The sequence below is a fragment of the Corvus cornix genome, chromosome 17, assembly GCF_000738735.6.
Source record: "Corvus cornix cornix isolate S_Up_H32 chromosome 17, ASM73873v5, whole genome shotgun sequence".
NCBI classification, from domain to species: domain Eukaryota; kingdom Metazoa; phylum Chordata; class Aves; order Passeriformes; family Corvidae; genus Corvus; species Corvus cornix.
Genome location: NC_046346.1, coordinates 17,911 through 43,858, shown reverse-complemented (window position 1 = coordinate 43,858; position 25,948 = coordinate 17,911). Strand labels below are relative to the sequence as shown.

Here is a 25,948-nt window from a genome sequence, read left to right as displayed (position 1 = left end):
TTTTCCTATTGTTGTCAAGTTGGCTAGGAATGCATTTAAATCACAAGAAGGGCTGTAGCTCTTACAAGAATGTCTTTGAGACTTCAGGAAAGATGACTGCTTTCTCAAAAGGAATTGCAAGGTCTCGGAAACTAAAGAATATACACTTAGCCAGAAAGGGAGAAAAACTATTTTGTAGTGTTAGTTTACAGAGTAAAGATCTCCAGCTGAAGCAGGTCTCTGAAAGCCTAGAAGATGCCTGGAAACATAAACAAATGCTAGATTATAGCTTTTGTCAAAGATGGGTAAAGCTTAAGACACAAGCAGCAATCTCATAGGTATGATACAGCCCTTCAGAAAACTCAAATGGAAAAAGCAGTGCTCTGTGCTGCATCCTGTCTTTTTTATTTCTTGTCTTTTTACTTTCCAGATTTGAAAGTCATTAGTCCTGTGTGTGCGAAAGAAACAAGTGGGGGTCAAATTTATAGTTTATTACATGTGAAAGAATAAACCATGTTTCTTCTTCACAAAGGTGATAAATAGCACTTAAAACAGCTTCAGATGTGATAGGACTGTTTCTATTGGGATGTCACATCTAAAACACAAACCATACATGCTATCATATGACATTAAAAACAGTGGTAATACATCAGCACTTAAGACCAGTGGTAAAGAGTCTTTGACCACAAATGTAGCAACAGTCTTAACAATATGCAATTATTAAATTACAAAGCAGTCTGCTACCATTCGAAGACAATTAAACTGACATTCCAGATAGATAACACTCTGCATAGACCTTTACATAATATTTTCCATTCAACCAGGTACATACCTAATAGAGCTACAAATAAATATGCAGAAAATAATCTCAATTTTGTCTTCAAGTCAGGTGCTAGTACCACAATTTCCAGTAGCAAACAGAAGTCAGTCAGTTACAGGTCAGCAACAAAGTAAAGCAGCTAAGCAGTATACAGGCTGGTGAAGTTGCTGTGCTCAACTAAAAGGAGTAAAAATATTTTCTAACCTGCATGCAAGTACAGATGTTTGCTGCATAATCTCTTGAGCCTTCCCATATTGTTAGTATTAGGTTCCCAGGGTATAATTTAGTCCTTCACAAAAACAGATTAAGCGTATCTGAGAAAACAGTGCTTTAACAGAATTAGCAAGCACTGTGCATATGAACCATGACATCAAATTGTTAACAATGAAAATAGCATGATACTCATTTTCATACACGGAAGGCAACAGAAAGTATTCTGAAATACCTTACCACTTGCTGATGGGATTTTTCCTTCCCCTGCCTTTTGTGATCCCATTACTTTAAATTCCAGTGCATATAATCTCAGGATTTTTAATCCCTGAACATTTACAGTAGAAATTACAAGTATATATACCTGTAGATGTATATATATTGAAAACCAAATCCAAATGGAAAGGGTTATGTATTTCAAATGCAGACTAAGCCAACAGCTCCGGAAAAGCCACCACATCTGCAAGCACAAGTTATAGGCCCACACCTTTAGGAAAAGGTGTTCGAGCTATACATAGAACAGCAGAAAATACATGTCAGGAGTAGCAATCTCAACCATATGTAACTAGTTAGGCAATAGTGTTACCTATTCCCTGCTCTCTTACCTACTGTTTAAATATTTATTCAGTTGACTGTCACAGTACTAAAAAAATTCAGTTTGAATCTATCAGTCAGAAATACTTGCACATTTATAGAAATAATCACATGAAGGCAGACAGCAAACCTGCTATTCATTCTAGGTGCATACTTGCACGTATGTTACGCATTGAAAAACAACAGCAAACCAACAAAAAAACCCTCAACCAACCAATCAAACCACCCCTCCAAAACCTGAAAAAAAATCTTGACCAAAAAACCAACAAAAAACCCCCATGCACCTCCAGCCTCAAGAAACCAAACCAACCAAGACAAACAATCCCTGCCACACCCCCAAACCAGTAAAGGACTATAACTAGAACAGGCCTTACTTCTTTTCTGGTAAAACCAGAAAACTGAATGTATGCATGCATTCACTGAACCTAGAGAGCAGTTCTCTTGCTACCATGAATAGCCATAGCCCTTTCAAATTACATGTGGGTCTTTGTTTCCTATTAGAAGGAAGTGTTTTGTTACTTTCAAACACTTATATAAAATGTGTACTGCATTGCCACTAGAATAAGGAACTGGACAAAAATTACTCCTAGTCTGCAATCGTTTCTAACGCCCAAACTGGGCTTTAGGGACCTTGGGAAGGGCTTATCAAAGCCTCAGCCTTAAGGGCTGCATATTGTGTGTGTGTGAGAAAGAATTAACTTAGCTCATGTGTCTTGGGATTCTCGAGTCCTAGTCACACTTCAAAGCTGTGGTGGTGGTTTACATGCATGCTTTACTTCAAATGCAGGACAAAGATGACGAGTAGCTCAAAATGTTGCATACCCATTTTGAACAGAATTTTGAATGGTGGTGCTTGGGTATGTGTGCTGGACTAGATGGTAACACAGTGGTCCCTTCTACCCTCAACTATTTTGTGATTCCATGCATCATTACCCATGCTGGTGAGAAGGCACAAGTACATTCTAAATTAACTGCCTGTATAATCTAATGCTTGCACCAAAGTAAATGACGTTCCTATAATTTAGTCAGACTAAGGCACAGTGATGAAGTGGTGACCAAGACCATTTAGCCAGAAGGAGTTAAGAGCCCTGCCGCTGCCAACAAATCCAGCACACTGGGATAGAAAGTATTTCTTGCAGAAACTTAGCCAAGAGTCCGGAATGGGCCTTCAGTTAAACTTAGCTTGATAGCAAGTGTTCAATCTGGTAACAATTCTTCCTTCATGGAAACAATTCCTTCCATCCATCTGTAGCAACTTTTTTCAGTTTTCCTATTGGAACAACACCCATCTCACATAGTTGTAGATTCAAAGATTATCTTTTCTCCCAACCATGAGATGGTCAGCCAACATCAAGAATGCAGCCTACAGGCAGCTTTGACACCTCATGTGAAAGGAGAAAGGGTTGTGCTTACATTGGACATGGCTACAATTTGTGCCTATTTAAGTTATAGAGAGTATATGCATGCACATGCTGGAAAAACAGAAGGCAAACATGGCTCCAATGCTGGAGTGAACGACAATACAGCCACCACAGCAGCCTTCCAACAAGCCTTGTCATTTTACACCGGTCTTACGAAGGAGAGTGTAAGAACTTTGCCTTTTATAAATGATGCGCAAGAGCTTATGTATCCGTCCCACCAACTGCCTCTAGATTTTAATGAGCAGTCTGAACAGTAAGGATCTTTTGAGAGAAACAATGGCTAGAAGCTAGTCATCCTCACACTAAGACACAGAAATCACGGTGGTCTGATCAGACTACTAAAATCTCAAAGAAGCCACATCCTTGTACAACAGAGGTTTCTCCTGTTACACCAGCAATTTCACATGATTGTGTTGGTATTTGGTCTTTTGATACAATAAAAGCGATAAAGATCTTCACAGAATTTGGTTCTTGTGGCTTGTGTGAAATAAAATTGGAGTATTATTTCCATGTTCTCTGCCTTCTACCTATATTCTGGGCTGCTCTCATACAGTAAGTAAGTAGTAAACTACATACACATGACTCTCAAGCCTCAGCTACCATTTCTAGGTGTCCTATAAACCAAACTGAATGTTGTATCCCTCTCTCCTTTCACCACATTAGATATTATCCCTCTAAGACACTCTGATTAAGTACAGAAGCAAAAACTCAAGAAGTCAAAGCCTTGTTAAGGCACTTACTGGATACATTAAGAATGAAGACATTTAATTTTTTTGCAGGATTCAGCTCCTTCCTGTCCTATATGAGTAATAGTCTGTTAAGGTCTGGTAGTTCCTAGTGTGACCTGCTTAACAGCTTGTACCTGACCCATTAAGCCAAGCTATAGCATAAAAGCAGGTGGGAGGTGGGTGGGGATGCAGTTGCTGGGCTTCCCTCTTCAAATGATACCAACATCCCGTTCCAGATACGTACCATGAAGCTAGTATGATCTGGTTTTTCTAGCTTCAGTAATCCAATATCTGTACTCCTTATAGTTCATTTGCTAGATGTCATCAATGCTGTAATTACAGGCAGACCTTCAAAGGTTCTCTCTCTCTCATGCATGTGCACACACACACAGATCCCCACCCCCCAACACTCTCTTAATTTATGGTATACTTTACAGCCACTCCTGCACTTCTGGTTCAAGAAAATAACTCCTGCTTTATAGCTCTTTCTTCTATAATCATGTTTAGGATATGATGCAAATGCCATATCTATATGCGTTATGACTACCATCATAGCCAGTAGTCAAGCTTTCTGTCGAGATCTTCTCATTCTTCTTGTTTTCCCTCATGCTCCATCTCTAAGGCTAGTTTTAGATACCTGTGTTTGCTCAGGTTCTTCAAAACAAGTTTTAAAATCTCCATATATTGCTTCAACTGCTATCGAACAATGGTTTATCATTTTAAATCATGCTATAATAGCACAGGTGAACATCTGCAGTGTATTTAAAATCCAATATCCTAACAGGGTAAAGCAAAGTTTCCAGTTAAAATTTTAACTGAAGCCCCAGTTTTGCAACACACTGGTACACTCTTCAAAAATAGGCACAAGCCAAATACTACATTGAGAAAGCTGTTCAGGGAAAAAGCTGGTTCTTTTGCTTTCTAAAAATATGTAAGTGCCAGCAGCGACCCCAAAAGTGGATTCAGAAGTCTTTACAACTTCCAGGAACATAAGCACCACGTGGTACTTTCGGATTGATTTTTTTTAAACCTTACCTGTCCAAATAAATAAGGATACGGTAAAGTAACAATCTCTGGAAACAACATCCTCAACAAATAATCACAAGTTTTCGCAAAGACTTTGATCTGGTACTTCCTTTTAGATGCTTATTAAGGTTCACCCCACACATCTAGGAGTGCGTAACCCACTACAGTAATAATAGCATTCTGCTCCTAGACTAATTACTGTTGAAAATATTGCTTCTTCTGTTGATTAGCCACTCTAGTTGAGAGTAAGAAATTAGGCTTCCAGATAAGACCTTGCATATTTTCTTCAGTGAGGCAATTCAGCCATTATATACAATAAACAGAAAAAAAATCACCTTGCAAAACCAGTTTTACAAAAGCAAAAGTCACGCATCTGCATATGATCATGCTTGAGCAGAAGTGAAATCACGACGTATGAGTGGTATTATGAAATAAAGTCAAGGATGCAGAAGTATTTCTACATATAGAACACGAAACACTTGCTAATAAAGCTAAAAACATCATATACAGAAGGGCTGGAAGCATCACACTTTCATAAAAAAAAACCAAAACCAAAATAAATCCTTGCAAATGTGTTCTAGAGGAAAGGGTTAAAAAAAAATATCAAACTTTAAATATAAACCCCTGTCCTTTAACACAGCAAGAGACAAGATGACTATTTCATCATAGAAAACTAGCTTATTAGCAATGAAATTTCAGTCTGCAGTTAGAAAAATACAACTATCTGGAATAATGACGTTTACTGTTGGTGCAAGTGCAGCCAACAGCTAATGCTGAGGCCTGCATAAGAATCTTTTTGTAGTCGAAGACAATTCGGGTTGGCTCTTCTGCCAGCAATGGAAAAATCTGCAGATGAACTACAGTAAGAGTTTTCCAGTAGATGGACTGGGGTTTTCATTTTGGGATTTTTTGTTTATGAGGTTTTTTGTGTTTTTTAATTTCCAATTTTAAAGAAATATTCTGAAAGTTTGTGTTTCCTATAGAAAGTTTCTCTGTTCAGGGATTCTTTATGCCAAAAGAGCTTTCAAGTTTCTCTAAACAATGAGCAAAGGAAGCACCATCTTCCTATCTCACCTGATTCTTCAGTGAGCATACCACAGATGCATCAATTTAGGGACTGACTACACTGTTTGAAATTACCTCGCCTGCAAGCCTTTTCTTCTTGTTGTTGTTTTGTTTTTTTAAAGACCGAAAAACCAAAAGCTGTGATCTATATTATAAAATTCCTCTCCCCACATGAAATACACTGTTGTAAAACAATTCATGATAGTAGAAACAGCAATTAACTTTGCTGCATGTCATTTAGGTACATCAAATTTTAAGAAGCTTAGAACAAGTAATACTTTTTGTTTACTTCAGTTTCAGCCTAAATCTCTCATTGATTACCTAGTGTTAGAAAGCCACGAAAAGTAATGCTTCATTAACTGAGAAAACATACCTATGTCAAAGATATAAGCATCACCAAATCAGGCTGTGCTAACCAGGACACAAGTTCTATAAAGATTTATCACTAGTACTTCCAGCCACATTTTACCACCAGAAGCAGTGTTTGTGACACTGCCATAGAGCTTACAGAGTTGTAAGAAAATGTGAAGGAAGAAAGGTTTTAAAAGTGTCTTCATTTCAAGTCAATGATGTCTTCATCACATAAAGAAATCAGCTGAAATGGATAGCTAGATGGTGAGCTCTCCTCCCTGTTTGCTAAAGTATCAGGATCTGAACTAGTGGAAGGATGACGTCTTTCAGAATAGCCTTCAAATGAGCTTGAGATTATCCTGCAAAGAGGAAGACAAAAGTTACTTAAAAAAAATACACAGGACAGGGCAGGAAGGAACAATGGTTACTCTACTTCTAGATTCAATCAAGTTATCCTAAAGACAGACACGCACCATTACAACTGAGCTTCTTCCTGTTTTACTCTACTAAAAATAATCAAAAGGCAGTATTAATGAAGCCCCTCACCCAAATATTTTCCAAATAGGGAAATAAATCACACATAGTTTTACACTGCAAGAGATTTTTTGTTTTGTTACTCTCAGTCTCCTGTATCATGTCTGTATTCTGCCTACAAATGTAGGTTACGGAAACAATGAAAAGAAGAGAATGGCACTGGGGTCAGTGCCAAACAGACAAATGCTATGGTATTTTTTCACAAAATTTATTCTGAAAATAGCAACACAAGAGCATACAAAGAAAATAGCAAGAGAGTCTGCACAGTGCAGATGCAGTAGTCCAAATCTTAATAACAGGTTCAACAGCAGCGGGTCCCCACAAAATGCCATTTAGTCTTGCCTTGCTCATCAACATGTCTTTAGCAAAAAATGTAATTGTTTCAGTACTTACAGTATTCAGACACTCTAACAAACACATTAGCACAAAATGTACATGGATATACAAAGGTCTCAGTCAGCCTCATGCCAACTGAGATACGCATGAGCAATCAATTCTGAAAATATTTACAGTCTAACTTAGGCTCTTTTCTAAAGGCAGTATATTTACCTGTCACTACTAGATGATCTTACTGCTCCCTGCTTGGGGTCTGACTGTCTTCGAGAAACCTTTTTTAGCTTCGGTGCACTTTCTGTCTTGGTTATAGGCTCATCCAAGAGGCCTCAATAAAGGAATAAAAGACTTAATACTCTCAACAGAAAATAAAGCATTCATGAAAATGTTAAGGTATCTGTTCCTGGTTTCCATTATTAACTATTTCTACCTGGCTTAGAATATAGTCATCTTATACATGATCAGACAGTGGCTATACTATTTGAAAATAATGCTTCCTCACAGTTTCCTTTTTAAATTTTAATAATTTATGAACACCAGCTGCATGTTACAAACCTACCTGTGATGGTACAAAGATTAGAAAGTATATGTTTGGCAACTGATACGTAACACTGAGGAATGAGGAGAGTTTACCCAGCAATTCTTTACGTGTTCTGCTTGCAATTTCTTTAATTTCCATACGAGATAAAGATAGCGAGTGCATAACTGGAAGAGAGGTAATGCCACTCGATGTTGTAGTAGTGATGACCTTGGGAGCCAAAGGTGACTTCAGAGGTCGTTCGATGCTTCGCCCAACCAGATTGCTGAGAGGTATTTTGTACAGGTTTTTGCATGGAACTTCACCTGAAAGAGAGAAAGAAAAAAGAACATTATGCATTCACAATAGAATCAGTTCTTAATAATTCCAGATGAAAAGTTGTAAAGACAAGTAATACTTGTTGAGCTGGGCACTTTTAAACTGAAATGGCAAAGATCTTTCTTGCTCTAGAGATCTTTCAATGTAAATAAGCTAAGAGAAGGAAGAAATACGAGCAATTTGACTTAGAGAGAAAAAGAAGATTGACTCTTGGCAACATGATGAATCAGCAGAGGAACCAGGAAGTAAATTTTTATGACTTGAGGCTGGTACTCTGACTATTACACTGCACTCTGTGCAATATTTCCCATGTGTTTTAATATACTGCAAATATATTGGAGCCTGGATCCCAATTAGTTTAAATTATGACTCCTCCTCTTAGGTAACACAAAATACCACATTTTCCTAATTGCTAGAAGAAAAACAAACCAAAATCCCAAATTTACCATCAAATAGCACTGCCTTTAAAAATTTTAAATTTCCCTTTCCCTTTCTGCTAACAGTGCAGCAGCTGATTTAAGGAAGAAAGGTGTACCTACATCCTGCATTATCTAGTCGGTGGTCCCTTGTTTCTCCTTTATTGTTACACTACAGATTGACTGTTCACAGATCACGTTACAGTAAATTGTCTGTGCAAAGTTTTTCAAGGCTTCTTAATCTTGTTTTGCAAAAGAGCTTCAGCCATTCAGTGGTCGTTCAGCTTTTCTTAAATGAAAGGAATAGTGTATGTGAAATGTCAAGCTTTCTCACAGTTTTATGCCCCTTTTTGCATTATTACTTGTGGTCACATTGCGAAAGATTCATCAAGCTACTACTAAAGTTTAATTCCTCCCTTCCTACAGAAATTATTTCTTCAGAACAGTGCTACCATCTACTCAGAAAAGATACTACAGTGCAAAAGCTCAGCCAGGTGCTTTATATGTGTGGAAAATAGAAAATCTCTTATCTTCCAGACTTTCAGGTAGGAACTCACATTTTTTTACCATCTTTACTGAAGATCAGCCGCAACGACAGCTGTTGGAACAATCAGAGATCATTATTCAAGCTGCTACATTACCTTCTAGAGAAGGAAGAGGAAATTCTGGCTTTTCGTAAGCTGTTGGTGTTTGAGGAGAACTCTTTGAACCCATTTCCTTAGAGCTGTCAGATGGTCCACTTACTGCAGCGGTAGCTTTAAAATAAATATCTGACTGAAATGACAAATAACTCCTCATTAGTACAGTGAGACTTTCTTAACCATCTTCTGATTCTCTCTGACCTTGATATAAACTAAGAGCTCACAGATGAACAATTATTGCCATCAAGTAGCACATAATTCCGTTTTGTTTGTTGCATTTTTAGCGGCAGCAACTTCTTATGTTAATTAGATCCCAACATATCACAAAAGTGGTCAAACACGATTTTTCTGTGTCTTACCCTTGATGCTACAAGTTGAAGCTCAGGCACAACTGCTGTATGGACCAAGTTCCCATTCACCACTAATCGGATCTCAATGGAATCAGTAGTGAAGGCAAGAACATAAGGGAAAGCACAGACTGCAACAAAATACAAGTTATTTGGCAAGGAAAAATGGTTAATTTAAACGTTTCTTAGATGGTCCATGAAAACTGTTCTTGACCTCTTCTGGCATGTTCCTGTCCTATGAAAAGTGTTGTCTAACATACTGGTGGACACCAAGCTACATTGAGCCTGAAGAAAATGTCACTCTCCATGCCTGGCAGAATGTAGAGTGAATGGAAAATGAAAAACACATAAAAAGAGAAAGGGAAAAAAAGCTCAGCAAGGGATGAACTTGCTACCAAGGCTCCACTTTTCAAAATCATCATATGCAGAAACTTAGGTCAAGTGGCATCATGAATGCAACATGCTTATTCCCAGAATACTGTAATTCCACTAAAAGCCAAATGCAGACTAAAATGGTAATGCAAAAAACATCTACTAAAAAGAGGTATTTTCTTACCAACAGCATAAGGAACTTGATTCCAGCTGAAGTGGAAGTCATAAGCTGATGGCTGGACCAGCGGAGAACCTCCACTGAAAGGATATATCTTTCTGTATTGACAAATATCTGTAGCAAAACAGAAAAAAAAGCATCCATCACATTACACTGTAAGTGACCACCACCCATTTTATAGGCAGATTTTGCAGAAGGGTGGACATTGTACACATAATCAAACACTCATGTAAAAGTCCCTCTATAGCTACACAGATAAGCAAAATTTGCTTTCTCTGTCAACACAACATTGGAAAGATCAAAATAAAAGACCTACGTTTTAGTAAGTTGTCATATTTCACAAAGTAAGTATTACTGTTTCAACAGTTATCAGGTCCCTAACTTGTCTATAGATAGAGAAATAGGCAAGAAAAATTCAGGAAGCAGTGTCTGCAGAATTATATTTCTCCGCCCTTCAAGTAGCCATATGTTCATGTAATTTACATTTTTTGAAGACTGCTACGCACATGGGGTATTACAGACACCAAGACTGCACAAATCACATAACTTGCACATCCATAAAACAGCTAGTGTGACTAAAATACTTGAATTTCTAGTTTCTCCAGTATGTGTTTAAGTTCCAAAGAAAGTATTTTGACAAACTTTCTGTGAAACACTAAAATTATTTTTGAATACAGACCTAGACTTCAATGAAAGAAGATCTACATATGCAGATTGAGCTATTGCCCTTTTTGGCCTTCCCTAAACACTTACAGTTATAACACAACAGTAGACCAGCTTCACCATCTTCATATACATCAATAGCTGCAACAAAATTAACCTGCAATGATAATGGAAAAGATTAACAAACAGGCACAGAATAGTTATTACAACAGTTATTACAACCGGGTTGTGACTAACAAGCAATACAATCAGTTGGGGAAGTGCACAACCATAGGTAAAAGAAAAAAAAAAGATAAATAAATAAAAATAGCCTCTTTTGTGATGTAATTTTCAGGATGTTCTCAAGATGCAAATCAATTTCTTTTTATTTGTTTCTGTGCAGTACTGAACATTCATAATCACACCCCAGTGTAAAGCAATGAAAACATATAAATTATTTAGCAATATTTAGAAAAATTAAGAATTTTGGGAAATAGGATGATTTCAGAAAGCTGTGAATCAACATGGTATGTTACAGATAACAATTATTTTCAAAAAGCGATCTTCAAATGCACATCATGACTTCAAAAAGATCAGATACACCAATTACTGGTTCCAAACCACTAACATTTACAGAGGTCAACAGGGATGTACCTAAGGACTATTGAACAGTCTGAATTTACAAACTGAGAAGCAATGCTGGTTAAACTGCAGTAGTTTTTACATAGATTAGGCTACATAAATTCTCTTAATTCAACTTTGGTTTTGTCTTTTACATTTAGATTAAAAAGAAACCAAAACAGCCACAAAAAGTAGGATATCTTTTCCAGAAATGATCCCTTATTAGTGAAATACATAAGGTTACATTAGACAAATGCTTCCCAAATCAGGGGAGAGGGCTTAGAGATTGATGCTATGAATGGCAGTTCTTTGACTTTCCTTGATTTAAGATTACTGTGCAGGTCAAGAACTGTTAAGCAAACCTGAAAGTTTACACATCCATACCAAATGCATTTTGACCCATATTTGGTAGTGACTAAAAGCCATCGCTGCGCTGTCGTCCAGAGAAGTAAGCTGGTAACCCGTTTCAACATGGTGAAAAATCACTAGCTCAGGTCATATTAATTGTCTGCTTTATTTGTGTTCCTAAAGGAAATAAGGATTCCTGTGTGGAAAAGAAATGGGAGTGGTGGATGGCGATGGTGACGTACTTCTCCAGCCCCATTCTTTACTCATAGTTGCTCCTCATCCAGATTAAGATTGATTCCCAGCACTGTGGAGAAGTTTACGCTTGATCAACCATGCCAGGAGCACCTCTTCATCACCAGATCCAAATAAAAATACAGACGATTTAAAAAGAAAGTGACTTACCAAGAACCATCAAATGAAAAGAGTAGTCCCTTATCTCATTAGCAAGAACAACAAAAGAGTAACTGTGCAAAATCTTCCCTTTTTTTTTTTTTTTTTTCCGGTCTACAGCTACGGGTCCACATCCCTATTTAGAAACTAAATTGTCTGATTTTCTGAGGTTCTGGAGATCATGATCTTTTCTGGAGCAGCAAATACTGGAACGTTTTTCTGAAAATCAAGGTATTTGCCTAAATCCCAACCCTATGTCCTAGACAGAAAGATTCAGTTCTTAGTTGACTGGACAGCAGTTTCTTAAATAGAATATAAGCTATATGTAAATATTTTAGCCGTAGTACATGCAAATAGGCAAATCTGAATCAGATACTGGTGGCCAACCACTGAAGTTATTCTGATGCAATTTTTTAAACAAAAAACCACTGATATCACAAAAATAAAGCAAAAAGCAAGCTACTGGCTAAGAAAGAAGAAAAACGAATTTTTGACAACAACAACATTCCAGAGCCTGAAACACAGGCTCTTTCCTAATGTGTCATATCTTGTAACTACCTCTCTTGGGAATTATCATCATGTATCCTAAAAGGAACAAATATCTCAGAGTGCCCTAAAGCAGTGGTTATAGAAGTAAAAAGTAACACACATGAGCATCTCCATAAATTACACTCCTTGGAGGTCAGCACAGCATGCACTGAGTCTGCAAGAAATTACGTTCAGTGGGGGTCTGCAAGAAAAGTTTCAGTGATGAAAACTTACCCTGTTTGTTTCAACGTGATGCAATCTATAGGACTCCCCTGTACTCTCATTGACTAAATCAAACTGATGCCGATATGCTACGCAGATCATGTTGTCACTGTCTCCAGTAGGTCCATCCACCAGCGTCATAACCACTGGAGGGTCAGAAAGGCATATTTCCTATAACGTAAATAATAGAATTACTCTCTTTTTCAAGTTCCTGCTGTGGGTGCTGCAGGTACTACATGATTTTAAAGCGATGTTCTCTAAGCACAGAAACAAAGAACAAGCAGAAACAATTTTTAAAAAATTGGAAAGATTTTTTTAGCATATATATGATTGGAACTCCACCGTATGACTTCTCACTTTTATTTGTCTGTAGGTTCAGGAAGATGATAATGCACACTGCATCTTCCCCACACCCCCCATACTAGCTCAGTGCTGCCCAGCGTATTAAGATAATTAGTAACTAGATTACACATACCCGGATGTACTGGAACTCCTCTACTGGAGACTCAGGAGATGACAGCAGAGAGGTGCTGGTTAAAGTGTTGCGTGAATTGTATTTCTTTGTGACAAGAAGCAGTTTGTTCCGAATAGCCACAACAATCCTCAGTTCACTTCCATGGTGAGTATTAATGGCGTATAAATGGCAGCCTGAGGAAATAATGTTCTAGACTCTAAGTGGTTGGGGTAGGGTCTGATTTTTTTGTTCTGTATTTGTATGATGATTAGTGCAACTGGGGTCTGATGGATGACTTGGCAACACAGAATTAAAAACTCCTCAATAGGATTACACCAACTTCTAGAAAAAGACAAAAGCCTATGACTCTTTTGAAATCTACTTTTACCCTTACTCCTAAGTACATGGATTGTCACTGTTCTACAAGTTCCAGCTTTTCAAAGCAGTTTGCTTCTGAAGACCAGGAAACACTTATGTCTACAAAAATAGTGGGCAACATCCAGACTAATCTAAGCACTACTATTTAATGGGGATTTGCCAGTGTTCCTCCGACTTAAAGCGTGCTTTATTTCAGTCTAACATCCCCACAAAATTCTTCTCATACCTTTCAACCCTGAAATCCTATTTTTCTCTAAAGCTTTTCATCAGCAGCAATTGCCAAATAATATGGTATTTTTACAATATTCAAAAATGTCATGCTGGACTATACTAGAGTAGTTTTCAAATACAAGCTTAACATAGTTTGAATTGACTGTCCAGAGAAAAAACTAAAGGTGAACACCTACACCTGCCTAAAGAGAGCTAATAGGCTCCTGGCAACTACCAGCATCATACCACAGCGGACGTTTTTAACATAGGATAACAATATCACCTTTTGTTCTCTCCAGTTTATTTTCTCTGCAGTCGTATTTGCTTCTTATCACTTTTTTTGTCTCTATATCTTTTTGGACAGCACTGAGTCTGAAGACAAGGATACGAGATTCTTTCCCTGACGTATGGAGAGAACCAGGAAAAAACAAGTTAAAAAAAGAAAGCAGCAGTTGGAAATTAATACTTCCAACGAGCAGTAGCAGCTAACAAACAGAGCAAAGATAAACAAGCATAATACCTCTCTGGGAACAGAAGACTTACAACCTCTCGAGGATTTACAATTCTAGTAGCCAACCCCTTCAGTACAATAGCTGAGTTTCCCATTAGGTGGTGCTGCACCAAAGAATGATCTGAGCGCTTCGAAAAAGGGAAATGCACAATATTTTGCAAATATATTGAATCTTGCAAAATAACAAAAATGTAATAGATATAAACTACAGGGCAAGAATAGAAGGGTTAACTTTAAGAGCTGAAACTATCCAGGTGAGCCACTGATAACTGCATCCTTAACAGAGTTTGAACCCTTCAAGATACAGATTGGTTTTGCTTATCAGTTCTTCAAAGATTGGCAAGTTAGGTCCAAGGACTAGTCCAGCTGCCAAAAGTATACAGTTATCTACTTCCATGACTAATCTGTTTTCCACGAAGATAGATACAAGTGGAATCTAAAATCCCTAAATTAAAACAAATAATTCAATGACGCACTACTATTTGCGGTTGGAAAATAAGCAACTTGAGAGTAATTTCTAAGAAATGAAGTTTCTTAAAACGCAAGCACGACAAGTTCACAGAACTACAGAATAAACTGAGTTGGAAGGGGGATCAACGAGCCCAACTGCTGGCCCTGCACAGCACCATCCCCAGGAGTCACACCATGTGCCTGAGAGCACTGTCCAAATGCTTCTTGAACTCGGGCAGGCTTGGTGCTGCGACCACTCCTCTGAGTAGCCCGTTCCAATGCCCAACCATCCTCTCGTTGAAGAGCCTTTTTCTAATAACTAACTTAAACTTCCCCTGACACAACTTTGGGCCATTCCCTCAGGTCTTGTCACTGGTCACCACAGAGAAGAGATCATCTTTCCTCACAAGGAAGTTGCAGACTGCAGTGAGGTCTCGCCTTAGTCATGTCTTCTCTGGGCTGAACAGCCAAAGTGTCCTCAGCTGCTCATCATATGGCCTCCCCGCTCAAGGCCATAAAAAATGTTTACGCTAAATTTATTACCATTTTGTCCTAGATACTGCCTCCAGTTAATAAGGTGCTCCTCCAGTGATAACTGTAGTGTTCCGTCTTTGTATCTGAGCTACTATTTCGGCTAGCTATTTTACAAGTATTCTTGGTGATGCAGATAATTCTGAAACACTACAACTGTGTACCCACAGCAAAACTCAAGACTTTTTTCTGGCTAATTTGAATGCACATACTCTTCAAATCAAGAAATACATGTAAACAGGCAGACATAGGGGAGAGAAAGTATTCCTGCCTAAATTAAGTGCTGTTATTTTTAGAGGTTATGCCAAACTTCAAAAGACCTTTTATGCTTCCATCATACATGATACATTTACATCTGTGAAGATGTGGTGTGTGGGCAGCAAAGAGTAACATGTATGGTAACTCCTTTCCTGGGCAGGCATTTCACTATGAGGGCAGAACAGTGACCACTGCCTTCAGTGAAATTGGTCTGACAGGCTTTTAAAGAGGAATTGGGGTTTAAATCCCATAAACCACGAGATGTGCACCCCTCAGGCTGACAATAAGCTTGCCTTTCAGAGACGAAAAATCTTCACCTTCCTTTGGTGTTTGAAATAGATCCGACTGCCTATAAAATTGACTATCATATGAACTTTTACGGTTTTTTTTAACCTCCTACAGACTGGGTTCTTCCAAGCAAAGCAGTTCTTCCTCATCCCACCCCCATCCTTGTATAAAGGCGTTTCATAAAATGAAGATGGAACAAAAAAATACATGTTTGGAGGACAAAACAGATCAATTTCTTTGCCTTACCTTAAACCAGCAGAAGTCCCAAACAACCCTACCACAGAGTTAGATTTAACTCTCTTCATTAGAACTGAGGCCACTGCTACCAAAGCAATTTGTGCTCCTGTCATTGACAGCTGTGTTGTATTGGTTCTGACACCTTTTGGAATGCTGACCTAAATAAACTCTTGCTGATAGTTAAGTTCAAAAAGTTAGCCTTGAAGCATATAACTCTTTACCCTAAAACCCCACAAAGTCTTTGAATCCAGTTTACAAGTCCAGTATGAGCATAATTTGAACTTGTTTTTGCTGTTGAAGTGTAGTCTGAAAACGAAACACAAGTATTTTTCTTCCATCACTGGTCTCAATTTCAACATCATGCAGATACAAAACAGGGGGCCAGAATTCTAGCAAGTATGGAAGAACTTCTACTTAAATGCTTCAGAAAGCATCCATATCAAGAATTAAAAATCTCCACCGTTTTTTACATGCGTAAGACCTTATCAGACTATGTTTGAATCGTCATGAACATGAATGTCAGCAGTACCTTGTTCTGTTACCTCAAGAAGGCCGCTTGCATCTCCCACCTCAGGTTTAACCAAGCAGTACAATGTTTTGACAATTAAATGCAATCATCTTCTCTAGAAATCTCACAAACTACGTTTCAATGTAACTACACTTTCCAGATCTTGAGAAATGTCACCCATCCTCCAGGTGTCTTGAGAGAACTGCAAATGGCTCTCACGTAGCTTGAGCTAGTTTTTTAAGATCCCAGGGTGAATTTCATCAGAGCAACCAAACTGGGCAACTCCCAGTCATACAGAAGGCATCACGTTTTACCCAAAGCTTGGGAAAACAGAACTTCAGCAAATACTGAGGAAACAGACATAATGTGGTAAAAAGTAATAAATCAACCATGTTTATAATTCTTTTCTGACACATAAAGATCCTGATCTTGCTTTGTGTATGTTCCCTTTATGAAACAATCACAGACTACTGGGTAAAACTACCTCACTAAAAAAGTGCACATTTTATGCACGTTTAGTCCTTCCAAGTGAGACTGACAGTGAAATACTGACAGTTTAAACAACGTTAAAGCTATTTTATACCAGAAGCTTCAAGGAAATACATTCTATAGCTCTAAGACATGGTGACAATTAACAGAATATATACAATAAAACATATTCTTTCAAATAGTGACAGCGTAATTAATTACCCCCTCATTTCTGTACATCTGAATGAACATGTAATTCGGTAAAAAAACACTTGCAAAGAATGCCGAGTTCCAACAGTGGCCAAGGACAATGTGACCACTTTCAAGCTTGCCTTGAACAAAGCACGAATGAGCATTTAGGTATTTTCACCTCTAGCCTCTCCCCAGCCTTCTAGAAAGTAACAGCAGTTGCTGTATGTGCTCCCTTATTCTAAATAAAGCATCTAATATACTTACTGCTGATAGACACAATTGTCGCGAGACAGACATACCAAGCAACAGCCAGATTCATGCAAGAACCCAAGAACAGGGACCTCTCCTACCTTTGTCTGTTCGGGCAATCAAAAGATCCAGAGCTTCCAACACATTCATCTGCTTTATTTGGAGAGTTTTATCAAATACTTGCACTGACGGTTGACCATCTAAAAAAGACACACATATGTATTCAAAATCCTGCTAAAACTTGCTAGACGCTGGTTTTGAACCATTTCTTTCTTGTAATAAAAGTCTTGGGTTTTTTCTTACAGAAACAAAGAGATTAAAAAAAAAGAACTGCACAAAGCTCCTACATGCGCCACAGCATCATAGTCAATACTTCCTCATGGGAAGATTTTATTATTGTCATGAATCAGATTATGCAACTGAAATCTAAAAGTGACATTCCTTTGGCAAGTTCGAGGATTATGACCAAAAACTAACTTCATTCCCTCAGTCCCGCTGGCCTTACGTAGCACACAGGAGATAATAAGGGGTCAAAGCAGCAATATCATTGCTAAGGGAAGAAGTAGGAGTTCATTGTCACATAAGCCCTTGGCTTCATGCTCACTATCATCAAGGGCTAAGAAAACCAGACAAGCCATTTAGACACTTCTTGAACCTGGATGCGATCTCCTACGGCTTTTCAGATGGTCAAGAAAACAACATCTGAAATAAGAAAACATTCAGAAATCTGCATTAACACTGGCTCCCCAATACGGCTCGATTCTACGGCAGAAAGGATTTTTGCAACTAGGTTACATAAATGCAATAAAATGACTTGAATTAGTAACTGTCCCCCTACATAAAGACCTACTAACACCTGAACAGAGCTTAAGAACATACATTTTCAAGAAATGGTCAGATACATAAAAATCGACACAAAAACACTAGATCATTTACTAACCATCTATTAACAAGATGCCAGCATCTGTAGAAACCAGCAAGGACTGGCCCCAAGAATCTGCACAGACAACCTCATGAGGAAAATTACTGCAGAAAGACTGAGATTCCCAAGGCTATGAAGTAACATAAGGGATACATATTAAGTACACTAAAAAATACAGATCATACAGACACAGAATGTGATGGACAATGGCAATAACATGTAAATGCTTTTGGCAGGATACATTTCCAAACAGTATATTGTTTGATTTTGAAATATCAAAATTGAACCAATTTTCTTGCAGAGGAATCTCTGCATCAGTTCTGGTTTGGAGACTCATAAGTGTAAGACACATACCTGAAATGCTAGAATTAAAACACATGCAACTGAAACTCAGTGCAACCCTCACTCAATACTTATTTTCATTCAAAAAACCCAAACCTATATACTTAAAACGTATGTACCAGTATGCATATGCAGTTTGCTTACATTTTATAATTCAGTTTGTGATGTTTAGTGACTAGCACATGGTACAGTTAAAACTGCCTTTCTGCCAAATTGTTCTTCCATCCTGTGTTCTCTGTACTTACCTCCCAGAGCCTGCCCCTCCTCTCCCAATTTATATATTAGTTGGAATCTCTGAAATTCCAGAAGCACTTCTGAAGCTTCTGTATATAAAACACATGCAGAAGAGTGCAGTTGGCATACTTCACTCCCTAATGACTTCAAACAAAATCCAGTATTACAGGAAATGGAAACACAACTGAATTTTGTTTTAAACATGCTGGAATTAAAATAAAAGATGATTGCATATGGAAGATGTCACTTTCATTGAATTTTCTCAGGTATAAACATGTTCACACTTGCTTTAATTTGAGAAGTGCTTCTGCCCCCAGGCTCATCCTTTATCAATCTAATAGTGACTGCAGAATCACTTTGACACTGTACCTTTCATCTTTTCTGCCACAGCATCTAATTACAGAAATAAATCAATAGATACCATACTAGATAATACTTAATGTTTCATAACAGACAGTTTCACTCACCTCCTTTTTACAAAAGCTTGTGGTTGCCAAGTTAGCTGTGGTATCCCCTTTCACAGTAGTTTTCAATTTCAATGCCTAATACAAACAGATGTTTTATTTAAACTGAGTTTTTGTCAGCAATACCCAAGCTAATGACTATATAAAAAGGACAATTTAGGACTAGAAAGTAATTCCAGTTTGGAATTCCTATGCCATTTTAAGTAATGAAAAAAGAAGCAGAATTCTGTATCCTGAACAACGTCTGCATAAACCACTAGATGGTTACTAGGTACCTTCTCAGCCAAAATACACATTGGCTGTTTCTTGTTTAGTTTTTGTTTTGTTTTGTTTGCTTGCTTTCTAAATGGCAACTCAAAATCAGAAAAGAAGAGTCAAACATAATAACAGAGAAAAACTTCCACTTCAAACTACAGAAGCTAACCATCTACACAGTTTACCCTATAATCTAGGTGGAGAGAGGATCCTCTTGTCAATTATACAAACAGACCTTTTATTTGCAAAACTTCCTAACAAACACTAAGTCAAACTATATCTATGTCTATCTATATATATTGCCAGGCGTCCCAAGGACAGATGGTCACAGGATCACAAATTCTTCAGTTAGCACTAACTAGAAGCAAGGTGATTTTGAAAGGGCTAAAAACTCCAGGGAAATACCGTATACACATAGTTTCATTGCCTTACACAGTAAGTCTGTTTAGTGCAGCCTATATACCTTCATTGCTAACTTTCACAGCAGTATTCCTGTAAGACTGTGACACGTGGAATTGTCACAGCATTCCTTAATGCACAGTTTAGAACTAGCCTAAACCAATTTTACTGTCCCCTGGAGTTTGCCTACCATCAAGTATGGCTCTCTGTGAAGCAGCAGCGAACACTTGCACGCATCATTTGCACGTTTGCATTAAGCACGGCTGTCAGCTTACACAGATGCACATAACACTCCATTGTATGAACACTTTAATTTCATCCCACCAGTGAGGAGGTATCACCTTGACAATAAATAAATGATTTAAATATACTGCTGAATCAGTCTCAGTGAATTTTGTCTACCGTCTAAAAAGTCAACAGGCTATAACTGAAGGGGGAATACATTCCCAGCTTCGCAAGAATGATTATGAGTTACTTGGAAGGTATCTTGAAATATGTTCAAGCCTACAGTTTGTACCTTAGAGGAAAGATCTTTTAGGGGAAGGAAATATTTAAATGTTGGAAGAACCTCCAAGAAAAACACGAAGAGGTATCATGAATTTTTAACCCACATAATAGGTTTCCCTTTGACGAAGACCACATTGAGGATGGAAGTCTTGTTTAAGAAACAGGTCCCAACCAGATTTGTTCCATGAACGTCTTATCAGCATTTAATTTCGGGGGGGTGGGAGCGGTGTAAGCCTATAGGTTTCCATACTTTCAATAACCATGCTTTTCTTGCTTTTCTTTACCTTCTGTAAAGTAAACGTAGGAATAAATCATTGGTTACTTCTGTCTGAATATTACACATTCAGCTTTCTTTTTTTTCCAGTGCCACCTAAAGTGACTAGTTATTTCAAGGTGACTGAGGAAAGAGGTCTTTGCAGCTCTGCCAATCCAAGCTTTTATAGTCCTGAGATTTTTTTTGAACTAGCTCTCATCTGCCTAGCTCCATTTTCTACCTTTAACCAGATCTAGAACTTCTCAGACTCTTCTAATCGTTAACTCATTATGATTTAAAAAAAAAAAAAAAAGGAAGAGAAGACAAGAGAATTGGGTTTTCTTGGTAGTGGGTTTTTGGGGGTTTTTTTTGGTTGGCTAATTTTGTTCGGCTGGTTGGGTTTGGTTTTGTTTTGTTGGGGTTTTTTGGGGTTGGTTTTTTTTTTGGGTGGTGGTGGTGGTTGGGTTTTGAATTTTTGTTTATCTGGGGGTTTTTTGTTTGGCTTGTTATTTTGGCTTTGTTTTTGCTCTGCTAACTCCTGCTGAGTTAAATCAGCTCAGAAAAGAAGTATTCTTAGGATAAGCTGCAGAACCATGAGACCAGTCTGGATCAAGAAGAAACAAGTGAGAAAGGACAGGGGAACTGAAGAGCATAGGCGCACTGTTGGCTTTTTTTTTTTGCTACAATGAACTGTCAGATGAAAACAGACTAATCTAAATCATCAGGAAGTTGTACTTAGTACAGACTCGAAAAGTTAATAAGCCCATAGGAGATTGCAGTCGGCATTTGGTATGTTCCAAGATGTGTGGCATACACTAACAGAGAGACTGTTGAAATTTCTTCCTGACTAAAGCAGTCCAAGTATCTCCTAAGAAATTCAATCTTAAAAAAACATACGGAGGAAATCCATGAAAGATTACGCTTTTCCAAAGCACGGAAAAAGACAGAGTACTCTTCTGCTTGGAGAAAGCATCTGGTGCATGAAGCAGGGAAAGACCTTTCACGTTTGATCCTAAGGTATGATTTTTCCAACCTTCATTTAACTCACGTATGATACAAATATTTGTACTTGTATAACTCAGGCATTATAGAAAATACTTCCATTCATATTTTATTTGAATGCAACTTAAAATAATGCAATACTACAAAACTATTTCTGCTCACAGAAAACTGCATTAAATCCCAACATAACTGCAAGCTAATCAAAGTCTAACAAAAGGAGTTACACAGTCTTTGTAAACATAGCTGTATACCTTCTAAACAGATCCTACCTGACCAAGCCGAACAAACTCTGCTTGTCGAGCTTCCTCTTTCTTCCGTGTTGATTTTGGGGACTCTGGTAATACATCACTGAAGGATCTTCTATTGAGCACGTTCTAAAGAAGAAAATGTTTCTTTCTAACCGCATAGCTTCTCAGAGAAGAGAAACTGCAACTCTTCCAATCCTGGAGTGATTTACCTTACAACTTGTCACAGTTTACCACTGTCATGTTCTGTATAATCATACTACGTGAATATATGACATGAATATATGAAAAGTTTAAGCCGATCTATATAGATAAAAGAAATAAACAGTGGTGGAGAAAACAGCACCTTGTTAGTTTTAGAAATACTGAACTTGTTTTTATTAGTTAGGAATCACCTTAAGAGTAAGTCTTCTCCATCTAAAATAAAGTTACCTCGTAGCTACCCAGGGGTAAAAATCATCCAAATGTACACATAATGGAACAAAGGCAGTTTTTATGGTGACAAGATTAATGCCCGTATTTGCAGTATCTAAATTCCCTACTCCCTTGCTGCAGGTAAGCCTACACGAAGTATGACGTTGTTTTGCTTCTCCTCACACCTGGTGAAGAGTCCTGTCCAGAAAGGACCATCTGCCAGCTTTCACATAACTGTAAAGTAAGTTATACGATAATCGGCATTTAGCTTAGTCATATGCCATTCAGTGCACATTAGGATTACAGTCTTTTAAAATAACAGAACATTTAAACTACTAGTTAGAACAGGACAGCACATGTGAGGGATGCAGAAACTTCTGACTTACATTTACCTTGTGTAGGTCAGGCATCATGTCTTGGTATAAAGAGCGGATCAGCATGTCTAGAGTGCGTTGACGTTTCTGAGAAAATGTTGGTGTTTCCAAGGTGGCTTTTTCACCATTTATTACTACAAGATTATGGGAAAAAGATATATTACATAAATGAACTTTGGCAATCTCCACTGACTGTAGTTTACCTCTGTACCAGAACACCTGCTCTGCCCTTATTAATTTAGAATTGCCTCCTTTTTTTGCCCCCCTCTTTTTTTTTTTAGAAGTGAGCAACTCTTCCTTAAGTTAAGAGAGAAAAATTAGTAATAGAAGAATTCCACAAGGCATCAGAATAAATACCTAACTAATAAAAACATTAAAGACAAACTGCTGATCAATTTAAGCACTAAACAGTTTAAATGGGTAAAATGAGCTATCTGTCGAGCTCCTGGCAGGAAATTGTCTAATTGTAATCATCATGATCAATTCTCAAAGATTTTGTTCTCACTGATCTAGAAGGGCAAATACAGGTCAATGAAAACTGCAACTGAATCATTACAGAATTAAAAAGTGCTGCATAGGTGTCCTTCAGCGCCTTTAAGAATACAGTCAGAAAAGCTGCTATTTTCAGGTTTTCAGAGCTACTAAATTAACACCTTCTATTACTAAATAATGAACAGCATTATAAATTCTTTCGTATCTCCGAGTCCTTTAAGAAAATGCAAAGCTAAATATGGCTGCACATTCCGCAAATGGGCAAGTCAGCTTCTGTCTAGTAGCCCAAGAAGAAATTTTTTTTTTGTTAATCTGACTGTAACAGTTTGATGGAACTGACATCCCACCTATGCTACAGATTTGAAAAAAAAAACCTCTATACAGATCAGCCGAATACACAAGAAAACACATATACATTTTAAGCATCACGAATTTTAATTTATTAAAGGACTGTTTCTAGCAAAAGAAAAACTGACTTACATTTCACCAACACAAAATCCCTGAATTCCTGGTGATTTGTAAACACAGGTGGGGACGGAAGGGGAGGTCCAAAGAGAGGAACACTTTCTTCTGAAAATATTTTCAGCCTGTTGAAAGTACAAATCTTTATCTACATTGGAAGTCACGTTCAAACCCTACCTTTTTTATAGACACTATTCAGAACCAAAGGGGAAAAAGAAAGGGAAGTGTTATCTGGGTATGTCTTATGTAAGAACTTCCAAGGGTCTAACAAAAAAAGATTCACTCGACAGAGCAAAATTATGCTTCTTTTACACAAACTAACACTGGGACATGATTAGAACAGAACTTTGCAGTTCTACTCACAGACCAACAGTTTTAGCGGTGCTAGCAAAATACTGTCCTGTTTAAAAAAGCTCTAAAAGAACAGTTCTTCACCTAAAAAATATGTTCACCTTACAGATTTCCACCTTACCTATGCATTCACCACACAGATGAAATATTTGATTCTTTCAGAATAACACTGGCTTATGACATATGAAGCTGTATCTTGGAAACAGCAAATTCAATTTTCAAATTTTCAGTGAGGAAGAAAGATTCAGAATTGCTTCCATAACAGCCGGACCCTGCTGAGCTCTTTTGATCCGTAAGGAATCCAGCATAGCAATAATGAATGGCAGGTACAAAACCCACGCATATTTGTTCATCGGGGCATAGCTTCTTTATGGTAAGTAATCGTTCTTGGCTATTTCAAGTAATAGTTTGCTGACAAAAGTCTTCCAAGTGGCACGTGCAGATGACACAGGGCACAGCAACCCATATCTGCTATTATAGAAACCAGTCAGAATTTGCTTTCTCAAAAATCCAGCAGTGACTGACTGATATTGAGTCTTTTTTCCTGAAAGCTTAGAAACTGCATACAATCTGAAACGCAGTATTACATTTGCATGAATATTGATCGTTCTAATATTTGTTTCACATATTTGAGACACAATTTCATAGATGCCCTATGTCTGCTTCATTACATCTAGGTAAAAAAAGCAATCATTTATAACTACAAAAGGGGTGAAATGTTCCTTGACTAGATCAGAATAAATTATGACAGGGAAAACCATAACAAAACTGGCCAAAAAAATAGCTTCTTGAGGGACGTAAAATATAAAGGCACTCTAAGCAGAAATTCAGAGTCAGACCTCATAGTGGCATTGCATTTGAAACAAGGAAAATTTGCCTCAAAAACCTAGAGCATCCTCTGTCTCTTCTGACTGAAATTTTGGCCACTTGGAAGACTGTCTTCACACACACACACACAACACACAAAAGTAACAGAAAGAATGAGTTCTATTCAGGCCTACGATGAAAGGACAGAATGAAACATAATTAGGCCAAGCTGAAATATAATGTTCTAAGGCTGTCATATAGTATGTGATATGTGCTACGGCAAGATGTGTCAAAACTGGCAGAATGAAGCAACTAAAATAAGATGGACCAATCTAGTAAACGCAGCCAGTTACCTAAAGCAAGAGAGACAAATTTATCTTATTTACTGCACCTCATTTCCTTCCCCACATAAACAGCAATATAAAAAGCATTTTACCACGGCTAACCCATCTACTGACTATTAGCTTACGATCAGGACAACGATCACTTCTTAAAGAGTAATGAGGGACATATGCCCAAGTTTCTGTCCCAAAGCAGTAAGAAAAAGAAAGAAGTGACTGCATTTTCACTGCACATTGGAATCATGAACACGTTTTGTGCTTCTCACAAACCTGGGAATGCTGAAAAGCAGAAGCTATGAGGACAATCAATTTAAACAAATTTGCAAGAGTAAGCTCACAAGATCTTGGAGCAAACTAAAACTATTCCTTTGCTTAACTGCACTACAGACATTTTTCAAAAGAAACCTTAGCTATAAATAGGAGGCGAGGGAAAAAAACCCACACACAAACTGAAGTATCATTCTTCTCTGGAGTTAGATTTAATGGCATGCTGGAGAAACATAGCAGTATGTAAAATTCCGGTAGGTTTTAAGTACGTGACGTTCAACTATACAAGTACTCCATTAAAATCCCTACAAACGACCTAGTTTGCTCAGCTACAGCCAAACTGAGATCTGTAAGGACTTGTAGTCCATGGCTATCCCAACATAACGTGCATTAATTAACTTTCGTCATCCACGTAAGTTTACTACGTCATTGATCTCACCAGGTCTGAAAGTTCCAAGCAC

General features: G+C 37.8%; 1 protein-coding gene across 5 annotated transcripts in view; it reads right to left on the bottom strand.

The window, feature by feature from the left end:
- Positions 1-449: 449 nt before the first annotated feature.
- Positions 450-25,948, bottom strand: part of GARNL3 (GTPase activating Rap/RanGAP domain like 3) — a 39,397-nt gene continuing 13,898 nt past the window's right edge. For 2 of the 5 annotated variants that reach the window (XM_039561710.1, XM_039561713.1), the window contains 16 exons: positions 23,740-23,846; positions 22,780-22,901; positions 22,004-22,108; positions 19,322-19,396; positions 18,297-18,408; positions 17,458-17,556; positions 13,948-14,064; positions 13,098-13,270; positions 12,635-12,793; positions 10,625-10,691; positions 9,878-9,985; positions 9,334-9,452; positions 8,975-9,107; positions 7,695-7,904; positions 7,278-7,389; positions 6,378-6,553 (listed from right to left, as the gene is read on the bottom strand). In XM_039561710.1, coding sequence (XP_039417644.1) covers positions 6,397-6,553; positions 7,278-7,389; positions 7,695-7,904; positions 8,975-9,107; positions 9,334-9,452; positions 9,878-9,985; positions 10,625-10,691; positions 12,635-12,793; positions 13,098-13,270; positions 13,948-14,064; positions 17,458-17,556; positions 18,297-18,408; positions 19,322-19,396; positions 22,004-22,108; positions 22,780-22,901; positions 23,740-23,846 — 1,975 coding nt within the window. In that variant the 3' untranslated portion in view covers positions 6,378-6,396. Of the gene's footprint in view, positions 6,554-7,277; positions 7,390-7,694; positions 7,905-8,456; positions 8,623-8,974; positions 9,108-9,333; positions 9,453-9,877; positions 9,986-10,624; positions 10,692-12,634; positions 12,794-13,097; positions 13,271-13,947; positions 14,065-17,457; positions 17,557-18,296; positions 18,409-19,321; positions 19,397-22,003; positions 22,109-22,779; positions 22,902-23,739; positions 23,847-25,948 lie in introns of those variants that run through there. The other 3 variants (XM_019284813.3, XM_039561712.1, XR_005603252.1) reach the window with 3 other exon arrangements.